The following is a 14,171-nucleotide window of genomic DNA, read 5'->3' on the forward strand; positions in this document are numbered from 1 at the left end:
ATGGCAAACAAGAGGAAGCTGCTGTCAGTTGAAGAAGCTTGTGTCGTAGCAAGGAGATCAATCTACCATGCGACATTCCGTGATGGAGCCAGTGGTGGTGTCGGCGTGTCTCTAGCGGTTATTTGTCTCATATGTGATACCAAACTTTCAAGATACTAAATATTTGGCTCATATAATAATACTCGTCTCTTGTCATAGGATCAGTGTACAACGTGGGTCCTAATGGATGGAAGAAACTGTCAGGCGATGATATTGATGAGACTTGAAAATAAGCTTGAGAACATGGAGATCGTTTTAATGTGTAAGCTTCGGTGATGTTTGTTTTGTTTCTGGTTATTGTTTTTATGTTTTTGTGTAAGCTTGTCTTGTTCTATCTGCTCCATTTCTCAGCTCTGCTCCATTCCTACGATTCTCAATGCTTAGGCTGAGCATCATTGTGTTTAACGGATTCATAGAAGGAGGACTTATGTTGTGTTCTCATCTCTATTGGTCTCTTCTTCTTGTAGGTAATATGCACAGGTGTTGATGAAGATCGGAGTCCCGCGGGCATGTACCACCAAGGCTTGTGCAAGTTGCGGGTCGGGATTGGGCAGCACTTCTAAAGACCGCATCCTGCGCGGACCTGTACCGCTAAGACCCGTATTGACCGTGTACTGCGGTGGGGCGGGACAAGGTGGATCGGTACAACCCAATTGCCAGCACTATACATCGAATAAATTTGCTTGACACACAATTCTGTATGACCTATATATGGAAATTTATATTGAATACTAAACAAACTTTGGCTCCAAGTTACTGCCCAAAAAATCACGGTAACTAAGAAAAGAAATAATTATTAGGTTGCGACAGTTAATGCTATTATACCTTCACCTTAACCTAACTAATTATCTTATATAAATTATTGGATGTACTCCAACGATATCATCATCATTCGATCGATATCATCATCATTCGATGTAATCATATGTCTATCGGCGACAACATTTTGATGTATAATAATTTACATAAGACTATACTACTATAGTTTGATTTGGTAACACAGTATAAATCGAATAGATGCTATTTCTAGAAACAGTGGTGTATAGATATGGTTTCAGTATATAAATCGATCAAACCATATAAACCGAATAAACTGATTAATTAAAATGTAATAGTATAATTTTATGTAAATTACATAATATAATTATACACATGTAGTTTATTTTATTTATTTGATCTTAATATTTAAGATGTTAATTTGAATAATTAAATTTGTTTTAAATTTAGTATATTACTAATCATTTTTCTTTTCTTCTTGTGAATCTATAATAACTATAAATTATTTAACAATTAGTTTTAATAGTTAAATATAATAGAAAAGAATTATATTTAAAATTTAGAGTAGTATTTAATAAAATTAATTTTTAATCATACAAAATTAAATTGAAAAAATATAATAAAGGATAAATATAGTTTAAGTTTTTTTGATATAAACCAAAAATCGATAATAAACAAACCGACCAAACCAAAATAAATATGATTTTAATATGGTATCAAATTTTTATAAACCAATATATCAAAAAACCAAACCATGCGAGACTAAAATTGAATAAACCAAAAACCGACAGTATATAAATTGAACCAAACCAAAACATATATGATTTTAATATGGTATCTAATTTTTATAAACCAAAATATCAAAAAACTGAGCTGAGAGCAGACCAAAGTCTAGATTGAACAACCCTACTTTGAATATATGATTTTTATACATGTCTCACTCCACGCAAAGCGTGGATCTTATCCTAGTCAACAATTATAAGTTAACCAATAATAAACCGAATACATTGGAAAGTTTGGAGCTTTGATAATACCGAACCGTTGGAAGTGTCGTGATCGGCTTGAAGAGGAGTTGGTGGTGAACGGAGAAGTGGCGTATCAACAAAGGGAGAGTGGGGATCTTAACTCAGCCATTGCGGCATCGTAGTTGGCAATGCCGAATGGTTTGTCTGTCAAGATCCGATCTCTTATTTGTATGTGAAGGAGGCGAGAAACCAAATTATAGTTGCTATGAAATTACAATATTACTAGGTGTTTTCTTTCACCATGTACAGAAATAAAAATTTTAAAATTTAAATTATATTTAGAACAAAAATTTGCTAATTTTTAAATTTTATTATTTGTTATAATATTTAATTTTAAATTTAAATTAATGTAAAATTAAGATTAAAAATAATTTTTATTTAAATTTACATTTAATAATATATATGTGCATATTTAAAATTATATTCTTGGAAAAGTTTTTTATCTATTTGTTTTGGTTAAAATATATCAAATCAAATTCTAAAAATCAAGAGAAAATTTTTTCAGGTATAAAATTATCAAAACGTAAACTAAATAATATGTATAAAAATTTTAGATATTAAAAGAAACTAAAGGTATAAGGATTAGAAATTACATTTTTTTTTAAAATTGCATAAAGTTTTGAAGAATTGTGTTTGTAATTAAAATTATATAACTTTAAAAATAAAATAAAATCATATTTTGAAAATTGTGAAATATTATTATATTTATATTTCTTCTTTGAACGGCACCAAAAATGTATTGTCGATGGCTAAGACCATACCACTTCCTGTCGATGGACCAGAGAGCATTGAGTGGGATCCGCAAGGGGGAGGTCCTTATGCTGCTGTTGTGGATGGCCGTATTCTCAAGTGGCGTGGAGATGGTCTCGGTTGGGTTGAGTTCGCATACACTGATAGGACTGTATTATATAAACTACGGAAAACTGAATGTCGTAAAGAATAAAATTTATAAAAGTATACCAAAGATTAAGAAAAATGATAATTCAACTGCAGAGGCGAGATATTATCTCTTTTCTTAACTCAAAATATGTCTCGTAGTGCGACGGTTTGATAACGTAATGAGTCCTAAGATACATCTACAAAAAATCTTCTGATTTGCGTCCCTCTATCAGAAGCCTAACGAAATTAGTTTTGTGTATACTCTCAGACTCAAAAGAAAATCAAATAAAAAGATAAAAGAAATATGGAGGATTGTATGTTTTCTCTGTGTCTTACACTACACAAGTGCTCTCTTATTTATAACATAAAGAGATTAGTACACGTTATGAAATTAATGGAGTCAGCAAACGTATGAATCAATTGTGATAAATGGAATTGATCTCCATGACTCACGTACGTTAACTTTGCAAAGTAACATTATGGTTTTTGACCAAGTCAACAAACTTTAATATACTTGCTTGGGTTTATAATTTTTATATTTAAATAAACATATAAAAATTATTATGAATAAGAATAAATAAGTTAATTGACATAATGTCTCATTAACAAATTTAAATTCAAATTCTAACCCAAATATCCAAAGTGAATCACTTGCTAAATATTTTATATTTATCCAAATTAAAAAGCTTTATAAATTTTGCATATCAATCACTTTGGACCTTCATTTCTCATTCAACACAACTCTGATTTTGACCAACAAATACACTAATGCATAGTGTTCACGGTGACGATTACATCGTGCCTAAATTCCAATCTTTCCGACAGACATCTCCATCAAAAAGCCCATCGAAAAATAGTCCGCACCACTTTGTGAAAAACGAGTTCCAACATACACATCTCCTCACAGGTTCTTACAACGTTTATTAGAGCGTACAACCACATGCATAGTGACCAAATAATTTAAGCAAACAAAACAATTTGTTTAATTATTTATTTTGTTTTCTTTAGATGACTATGAGGATTTTACTGTATTGTTTTGGAGCCTTTTCATATTTTTTCCTTCTGCCCAATAAAATTAGAAAGAAATTTTTTATATATTTATACTATTATTTTGCAAAGTGATTTTCGATTATTAAATTTTATATATAATGAAAACGAATTTTATATTAGTAGTATTATATTTCAATGGTATATTAGATGATTGATTATAAATTAATTTAATAAAATTTTCAAAACTAAAAATACATGTTTAAAAAGATAATTCTTATATATTGTGTTGTTATCTAGAAATACTATTTTCTGTTACAAACAAAAATTAAAATTAAAATATCAAATAATTTATAATTAAATATTAATCAAGCAAAAACGTTTGTATAAAGATATTTCTAAAATATTTCTAATATGTGAGTGATTTAAAAAAATTAACACAATAATAAGCATATATATTTTAGTGAAAAAACTTGTTATATATAATGATTTGATGTTTGATAACTTTTTGAAAACATTAATAATACTTTATTATGTTAATTTTTGAATTATTTAAATATAAATTGATAAGTATTCGTAAAAGATCGCATGTGCGGGAAAACAGTATACATATGTTTACAGTTTACACTATGGAAGTTTCTTTAATAATAACAACTAGGTTAAGATCCGCGCATTGCGCAAGATGAACATTATATATATAAATTATTTTATGTATTAAATTTTTTTACATATTATAAAATAATAAATATATATTGAATAATTAAAAGTTTGTAACTATTAGATATATAATTAAATTGGTGTGAACATATAAATCAGTTTTATTAATCCAAAAAATATTTTTTTTTATAATTGATAGGACATGTAATTAAATTTAAATGATACTAACATACATAGTGTATTTTAGTATACTTTTAATATTAATGTCTATTAAATGATGATTTCTACTCATATATTTTTTGATCATTTGTATCTTTTATAGAAAATTTTTTAAATTACTGATAACAAAATTTTTATTGTGGGATTAATAGTTTTAGTAATTTATATTTTTAAAAATAAGTTGTCAATGTTCGTTCAAAACTGTTATCAAAACAATTGTTCAAAGTAAATTTTGAAACTAAAATATTTATGTATTTTATGTGGTCTATAATTTAATTTATCATATATATATATATTAATATAATTAATTAAATTAGAATTTTTAGTTATATAATTTTGTAATCATTTGTATTTTTTCATAACAAAAATTTTAAACTATGGATCACAAAATTTGAATGTGAGGCTTTTAACAGTTTTAGTCATTTATAGGTGTTTTTAAAAATTCAAAATATAACATATACAGAAAAATCTAAATTTTTATTATATGGTTATTGTGGTTATTTAATTTATTTAATAGTTTTAAATTAAACAAATATGATAGAAGATACACTAATTTTTTTTATCAAATCTTTATTATTCAAAATCATTAATTGTCATATATATTTTAGCCACATTAGGCAATTCTGTAAATTTTATTTAAGGAAATAATAAAGTACAATAATAATGAATTTATGTTAGTTTAATAAAAAACTTATTATATAATTAGATGGACCAACATAATTTTCTAATGATTTTAAGAATCATCGTAATGATGACACGTGACTACAAAAAGAAGTTGTAATGCTTCTCAAATAATATATAGGGGATGATGTATTTATCCATGTTGTAAGTAGACGGAACTGTTCACGGCATGAAGTAGTACCTACATGTGGAAGGCCACTAGGACTTAGTAGTCTTAGTTTCGAGAAGAAAACAGGAGACTTGTACATCTGTGATGGTTACCTCGGGGTCATGAAGGTTGGGCCAGAAGGAGGCTTGGCTGAGTTGGTAGTGGACCAGGCTGAAGGTCGCAAAGTAATGTTTGCGAACCCGATGGATATTGACGAAGAGGATGATGTCTTCTACTTCAATGACAGTAGTGACAAGTATCATTCAGGTATGTTTTAGGCTTTACCAAACTTATATATATGCACTTAGGATCAACCAATTTTCGAAATGTTTTACCTAACATATTGTTTTACCTAATGTTTAAGCTTTACTTAACGTTTTAATCTGTTTTTTTTTCTCCAATGAAACACAATCTTTAGTAGTTTTTATTTTTTCTTTTTCAATTTATAAATAAAAAATAAATTGATAGAAGTTGTAGGCTGTTTCCGGTTGCATTTTAACAAAGTTTAATGTATACCTAAATTCTCGAAAAATTAGCGTTTGAACAATCTAAATTTTAAATCTAACTGTAATTTTTGTTGGTCAGGGATGTATTTTACGTGATTGTCAACGGTGAGCGGCCAGGAAGAGTGATCAGATACAATAAGAAGACGAAAGAGGCCAAGGTTGTCATGGACAATCTTAGTCTCATGTGAGTCTGCCACTGGCCTTGTCCATCGATATTGGATTAAAGGTCCTAAAGCCGGGACTCATGATATCTTCGCCAAGGTTCCTGGTTATCCTGACAACATCCGTTTGACACCCACTGGTGATTTTTGGATTGGTATACACTGTAAGAAAAACTTACTAGGACGATTGGTTGTGAATAATCAGTGGTTAGGGAAGTTGGTCGAAAAGACGGTGAAGTTAGAGTTATTGATTGGGTTAGTGAACGGGTTTAAGCTGCATGGGGTCGCCGTGAAAATATCCGGGGAGACGGGGGAGATAGTTGAGATACTTGAGGACAAAGAAGGGAAAACGATGCAGTATGTGAGTGAGGCTTATGAGAGAGATGATGGTAAGTATTGGCGTGGATATGCTATATTAGAGATAATGATCGAGAGTTTGTGATAAGTATTAGAAATATAGATAAACACTCCTATTGTTAAGGAAGTGATCGTTGATGATAAGGCCAAAGAGCCGACTCTCTTATTGTATAAGTAGGTTGGCATTGCCGTTCTAATAACACAAGTACTTTCGATATCTAAATCTACATGGTATCAGAGCAGAGATCCTTAAAACTCTGACTCAAAATAAATTTCTCGTGTGTTCCGTGCGAAACATGTTATGGCAGATTTGCAAGTTGTGAAGAAGGATGAACGTGTCTCACCTTATACGTTGTACGGCTCCGATAATCCTGGCACCGCGATTACTTCCGTTCTGTTGAATGGAGAAATTACAATGAATGGTCTTCAGAGATGTTGAACGCTCTCCAGGCCAAAAGAAAATTAGGTTTCATCACCGGAACCTTGGAGAAACCAGACGCAGGAAGCGTCGACTTGGAGAACTGGTTGACAGTTAACTCTATGATTGTGGGGTGGATCCGTACCTCTATAGAGTCAAAGGTGCGATCGACTGTTACTTACATCACCGACGCACATCAGCTTTGGGAAGATCTCAAGCAACGTTTCTCCGTTGGGAACACAGTGCGTGTTCATCAGTTAAAGGCAAAACTCGCCTCGTGTCGGCAAGAAGGACAGTCTGTGCTAGACTACTTTGGCAAATTGTCTGCACTTTGGGAGGAATTGCAGGTCTATCAACCAGTTCACGTGTGCTCCTGTGGAGCGGCTACAGCGATGGCCAAAGAAAGAGATCAGGAAAGGATTCATCAGTTCGTGATGGGGCTAGATGACTCACGTTTTGGTAGCATGTGCACAAACATAATTGGTCTTGATCCTCTTCCATCTCTTGGTGAGATTTACAACAAGATTATCCGAGAAGAACAGAGACTTGCAGCAACACGAGTTCGTGATCAGCAGCAAGAAGCGGTTGGTTTTGTGACTCGACAAAACAGCTCAACAACTTCAAATGATGCGTCAAGCAAACCAGAAAATACCATTCTGAGATCTCGGATGTTGTGTTCTCATTGCGGCAGAACAGGACACGAGAAACGGGATTGTTGGCAGTTAGTGGGGTACCCGGAATGGTACACTGAGCGCAATGCTGGACGAGGACAGAGTAGTGGATCCAGAGGCAGAGGAGGCCGAGGCTCTGGCGGTCGTGGTCGTGGACAAGTAAGCAACGCTCACGCAACCAGCTCCAACACCTCTTCATTTGCGGAATTCACACCTGATCAGCTTAGAGCACTCAGTCAGATCCTTCAGACAAAAGCGAATGCTGCAAGTGCTCCTGCTCCTGCGACTGATAAGCTCTGTGGTAAGAAACATTTTGGTGAAGTAATTCTCGACACAGGTGCGTCGCACCACATGACTGGAGATCAGTCACTTTTGACTGAAGACGAGATCATACCACCCTGTTCTGTAGCGTTTGCAGATAGCAACAGAACACTTGCTGTTCGGATGGGTTCTTTACGATTATCTGAGAAGCTTGTTTTACATCAAGTCTTATACGTACCTGACTTGAAATGCACTCTTATCTCAGTTGCAAAGCTTCTGAAGCAAACAAATTGCTTGGCATTGTTTACTGACTCTATTTGTGTAATACATGACCGTTTTTCGAGGACTTTGATTGGAACCGGTAAGGAGCGTGACGGTGTGTATTACTTGACGGAGGTTGTTTCAGCAAAGAGTCATCGAGCTTCTCTCAGTTCAGATCAAGTTCTGTGGCATCGGCGATTGGGACATCCTTCTTTTACTGTGCTTTCGGATTTGGTTTTTATTTCTTCTAAATCAGCTGGCTCCAGTCATTGTGACACTTGTTTTAGAGCCAAGCAAACTCGTGAGATTTTATATGACAGTATGAATAAAACAACAGATTGTTTTTCTCTCATTCATCTTGACGTCTGGGGTCCGTATAGAATCCCTTCATCATGCGGTGCTGTTTATTTTTTGACAATTGTGGACGATTTCTCACGAGCAGTCTGGACGTTCCTTCTTTTAGAAAAATCAGAAGTCCAAACCACTCTTAAAAGGTTCATACAATACGCAGATAAACAGTTTAATAAGCCAGTTCGTATGGTCTGCAGTGATAATGGGACTGAGTTCATGGTTGTTTCTTCTTACTTCAAAGATAACGGCATAGTTCATCAGACTTCTTGCGTTGGAACACCACAGCAAAATGGACGCGTCGAAAGAAAACATAGACACATCCTCAATGTTGCTCGGTCTCTTATGTTCCAAGCAAGTCTTCCCATTAAGTTCTGGGGAGAGGCGGTGCTAACAGCGGCTCATGTGATCAATCGAACACCCACTGCTATTCACCATGGGCGTTCTCCGTATGAAGTACTTCATGGTGTGAAACCAGACTATAACACCTTGCGAGTGTTTGGCTCTGCTTGTTACACGCATAGGATGGCTCGAGACAAAGATAAATTTGGTCAACGTAGTCGCCTCTGTGTGTTTGTGGGATATCAGTTTGGAAAGAAAGGTTGGAAGGTTTATGATATCGATCGTGATGAGTTCATTATTTCTCGAGACGTCATCTTTCGAGAGGACATTTTTCCTTACGCTGAGCCTAAGATGACTCCATCTCTACGACCAAATCCAGTTCCCACTGATGATGATTGGGTGCTGGTGCCGTCTGACGACAGGGGGAGTAACGGTGTTATCTCTCCAGTCACTCCGCCAGATGCAACTGTGTCTCCTACTGTCCCTGCAACAGAATCGACTGAGTCTGCACAAGTAACACCCTCTGAAACAGTGCAGTCTAATGATACAAGTGAACCTCCTACGACTACCATTCCACCATCAGTACCAGTTCAGTCAGAACAACCTCCTGCTACGACTACTTTACCAGCAGAACAAGTCGCACCAGAACCTCTTGGAAGAGGCTTGCGTGAAAAGACTAAGACTGTTGCTTTACAAGATTATCATCTCTACAAAGTCACCGTCGCACCAGATGGTAATACACACTTCACGCCTCTGCCGACTACAACTTCCTCTGACGGTTCAGGTACTTCTCTTTACCCCTTGTCGGATTACATTACTGATGATCAATTCTCTCCTGGACATCGTGCTTTCTTGGTCTCTATTACCAGTGAAACAGAGCCGAAAAATTTTAAAGAAGCAATGCAGTTGAAAGTTTGGAGAGACTCTGTGGGCAAAGAGATTGTTGCGTTGGAAGATAATCATACTTGGGATATTACTGACTTGCCACCTGGAAAAGAAGCCATCGGATGTCTTTGGGTGTTTAAAATCAAGTTTAATGCAGACGGGACGATCGAACGACATAAATCACGTCTTGTGGTCAATGGTAAGAGTCAAGTGGAAGGAGAAGATTACAAGGAAACTTTTGCTCCGGTAGTCAAAATGACTACGGTTCGATCCTTGTTGCGTTTGGTAGCAGCTAAACAGTGGGAGGTGTATCAAATGGACGTTAGTAACGCTTTTCTCCATGGTGATCTCGATGAGGAAGTTTACATGAAGTTACCACCAGGTTTTCGACACACTCATCCCAACAAAGTTTGTAAGCTTCGCAAGTCACTCTATGGATTGAAACAGGCTCCAAGATGTTGGTTCAAGAAGCTTTCAGATGCCTTACTTAAGTTCGGTTTTGTTCAGTCTCGGGAGGATCATTCCTTGTTCTCACTTTCCCGCAAAGGCATCGAGCTTCGAGTTCTTGTGTACGTTGATGACTTGGTGATTTGTGGAAACGATGCTCATATGCTTCAGCGTTTTAAGGAGTATTTATGCAGGTGCTTTGCGATGAAAGTCTTGGGAAAACTTAAATATTTCCTTGGCATTGAAATAAGCCGAGGGCCAGAGGGGATTTTTATTTTGCAAAGAAAGTACAGTCTTGATATCGTTACTGATACGGGCAACCTTGGCTCCAAACCTGCATTAACGCCTCTGGAGCAGAATCATAAGTTGGCTGAGTCAAAAGGACCACTACTGGCCGATCCAAAGAAGTATCGTAGGCTCATGGGACGGCTCATTTATCTTCTCAACACACGTCCTGATCTCTGTTATTCCATTAACATTCTCTCTCAGTTTATGAAAGCTCCACGGGAAGAACACTGGCAGGCAGCTCTTCGTGTAGTTCGTTACTTGAAAGGGACACCTGGTCAAGGGATTATCCTTAAAGCTGACCCTGACATACCTTTGACAATTTATTGTGATGCAGATTGGGGGGCTTGTCCCTTGTCTCGACGTTCTCTCAGTGCCTTTGTTGTCATGCTTGGTGGCTCTCCTATTTCCTGGAAAACAAAGAAGCAGAAGACGGTTTCCCATTCATCTGCAGAGGCGGAATATAGATCAATGGCTGCAGCACTCCGTGAGATCAAATGGGTCCAGCGTCTCCTTAAAGATCTTGGCGCAGAACAGACAGAACCAACACGTTTTTTTCTGTGATAGTAAGGCAGCCATACATATTGCGTCGAATCCTGTTTTCCATGAACGCACAAAGCACATAGAGTCCGATTGTCATTCAGTACGTGATGCGGTTAAGGATGGCACTATTGTTACTCAGCACATCCGAACAGAGTCTCAGATTGCTGACATTCTTACTAAGGCGCTAGGACGAGCTACATTTCAAAATTTAGTGTCCAAGTTGGGCATCGTGAATCCTCACTCTCCAACTTGAGGGGAAGTATTGGCGTGGATATGCTATATTAGAGATAATGATCGAGAGTTTGTGATAAGTATTAGAAATATAGATAAACACTCCTATTGTTAAGGAAGTGATCGTTGATGATAAGGCCAAAGAGCCGACTCTCTTATTGTATAAGTAGGTTGGCATTACCGTTCTAATAACACAAGTACTTTCGGTATCTAAATCTACAGTAAGATATGGTTTGGGTCCGTTTTCACGCCTGCCGTATGGGTTCTTGATCGCAAGTGAGTGATTCCGTTTGTTAAATGTATGGAGTCATGTTTTGTAAGTTAAGTGTCTTTTGTTTGTTGCTTGTATTTAAAAATAGACATGCTTGTATGGTAGATGCATCCACTGTACCATGTACAGTTGCAATAATTAAATACTTCTGCAGGTATAACTTTTATGCATGTTTCTTACTTTCCTATGCTCAAATATAGTTGCTCCTCTTCTTCCTTATCGTACCTCTCTTGTCTCTCCTTCCTCTTGTTTTACTTTGTTCCCATACGGCCTCACCCTCGCAGAGAATAAGATGGTAACACAAATGTACTACGTCGATATGAATACATACAGAAAAGTAATCACATTGCATAAAGAAAGTAAATTACATTCATGTATAGCATTAGTTTGAAGCTAAACCTGAGAAGACGAAACTTTTGATGAAGAACAGCTACATGAAAGAGAGAGAGATAAGACACCTGAGCTTGCAAAGGACATTCAAGTGTGCAGGCGACTGATTCAGAGGGGTTCAATAGATATACAATCGTGTTTAAATTAAACCCATTAAAGGGTTTTAATAGGCCCAATTAAGAGATAGAGAGACCGGAAACTGATTCATATTTTTACCATTTTGGAATATTTTTGACATGTTCCTTGAAATGTATTAATCCGATGTCTGAATCAGAGAAGCATAATTTGCTTACTTGTTTTAAAGGTAATGATTGAAGTTGACCCTAGGTCGATAATGCCTTTACATTATAGATCACCGACCGTTGTTGTTGTTTATTGAATTTAACATTTAATATATTTTTCAACAAATGTTTTCTTTTTTTTTGGTGGGTCAACAAATAAATAAAATGCTTATGTATATGCTTACAACTTGCTTATGTATATGCTTACAACATTAGAATTGTTTGTCCAAAACTTTTTCCACCTGATTTCCACGAGCCTCCAACACTTTCTTGAGGCTGAGTCATCTTTCAATATTCTTTAATGTAAATGAGTGTACTCTTAATGCATGCAATATTCTTATTAATGGTGACTGTACATAGTTCTCGCGTGGTACATAGACTCTGGCGTGTGCCCACTTACGTTCTGAGATCCAAATATTTCTCTTTATAGTATAGGTGAGTCGTATAACATTTCGGAAACACTTATTATATAGTTTCTTAAATTTTATTTAACTAGAGATTTATTTGTTTATTTTATCTTGTTATCCGGATATAAATATATTCTACAATTATATCTTTACCCATAGTTCAGGGAAGTCCCAGCTTCAAGAGAAAACATAATCTTAGAACTTGTCATTAATCAAACAAAAATGTGTGCATTAGTCCCTCCAGTGTTCCCAAACTTTGGGTGGCCTTCGACAGGAGAGTACGAGAGTAACTACCTGGTCGGAGAGAACCTCGACGACTTTACGTTCCTTGATTGTCCGGCACCAGAGACATATGGAGTGGAACATCATCAGGAGATTCAGGAAATGTTGGGGGTCTCTGTTCCGTCCGAGGGGAATGGGGTCGTGACCAAGAAGCTTAATCACAATGCTAGTGAGCGTGACCGTCGCAAGAAGATCAACTCTTTGTTCTCGTCTCTTCGTTCATGTCTTCCAGCTTCTGATCAATCGGTAAGTAGCTACTCCGCTATATCGTCTAATCAGTTTCACCTCAAAACCAAATAGCAATAATTAGATAATTGGGCTGTTCATTACATTATTTTGATGTGATATTTATAATACGCTAGCTTGTCTATGTATCTATACCATTTAGAGGAAGAATATTGAGTTAACTCTTTTTCTTTAATTTCTTTCTTGCAGAAGAAGCTAAGTATTCCTCAGACGGTTTCTCGGAGCTTGAAGTACATACCAGAGCTACAAGAGCAAGTGAAGAAGCTAATACAAAAGAAGGAAGAACTCTTGGTGCGAGTATCAGGTCAAAGAGACATTGAACATTACGTTGAGCCGCACCCAAAGGCCGTTGCACGTTACGTCTCGACCATTTCTGCGACTAAGCTTGGAGACAACGAAGTGATGGTCCAAATCTCATCGTCCAAGAATCATAACTTTTCGATATCTAATGTGTTGAGTGGGTTAGAAGAAGATGGGTTTGTTCTTGTTGATGTTTCATCTTCAAGGTCTCATGGAGAAAGGCTCTTCTACACTTTGCATCTTCAAATGGGAAATAAAGATGATTACAAACTGACATGCGAAGAGCTACGCCAGAGAATGTTATACTTGTATGAGGAATGTGGAAACTCGTTTAGATGATAATTTGTTCTTGTTTCTTTAGTTATGTCATCGATCCGTTTCTCAACATCTAACATTCATGTAGGCGAGTTATTTTGTTTATTTTTCTTGTTGAAGTCGATGATCGATTATTACATTTACATGCTATTGAATATTGACTGATTACTATGAAATTCATGCTATTGCCGAAAACTTTTATTTTTGTCTATACTTGAGTCTTTGGGTGCCCAACTTTTTGTCGTCTTCTACTCTTTGTTTATGCATTTTAATTTGTTTATATATTGTTAAGTGTTAACAGTTAATTGTGTCTTATATATAATTAGATAAAACAAAAAGACAAAAGGGGTCCTTATAACTTCTTGTATCACTAATACTATATAACTAGATGATAATCCGCGCTCATGCGGAATGAATTTTTTATACTTATATTCATTAAATGATTTTAACATTTTGCAATACTACAATCTTTATCAATTGTAAAATGACGAATACAAATGTTGGTCTCTTAAATGTATAATCGTTGTTGAAGAGTTAACATATTACAACTC

General features: G+C 35.5%; 1 protein-coding gene and 1 pseudogene across 1 annotated transcript; both read left to right on the forward strand.

The window, feature by feature from the left end:
* Positions 1 to 6,659, forward strand: LOC103863073 (annotated as a pseudogene).
* Positions 6,660 to 10,937: 4,278 nt separating this feature from the next.
* Positions 10,938 to 13,819, forward strand: LOC103863074 (transcription factor ORG2). Its single transcript, XM_009140806.3, has 2 exons — positions 10,938 to 13,005; positions 13,195 to 13,819. Exons 1-2 carry the CDS (start codon positions 12,700 to 12,702, stop codon positions 13,642 to 13,644), a joined length of 756 nt encoding a protein of 251 aa, XP_009139054.1. The 5' UTR covers positions 10,938 to 12,699; the 3' UTR covers positions 13,645 to 13,819.
* The last annotated feature ends 352 nt before the right edge of the window (positions 13,820 to 14,171 follow it).

Source organism: Brassica rapa, chromosome A04 (genome assembly GCF_000309985.2).
Source record: "Brassica rapa cultivar Chiifu-401-42 chromosome A04, CAAS_Brap_v3.01, whole genome shotgun sequence".
Classification (NCBI taxonomy): domain Eukaryota; kingdom Viridiplantae; phylum Streptophyta; class Magnoliopsida; order Brassicales; family Brassicaceae; genus Brassica; species Brassica rapa.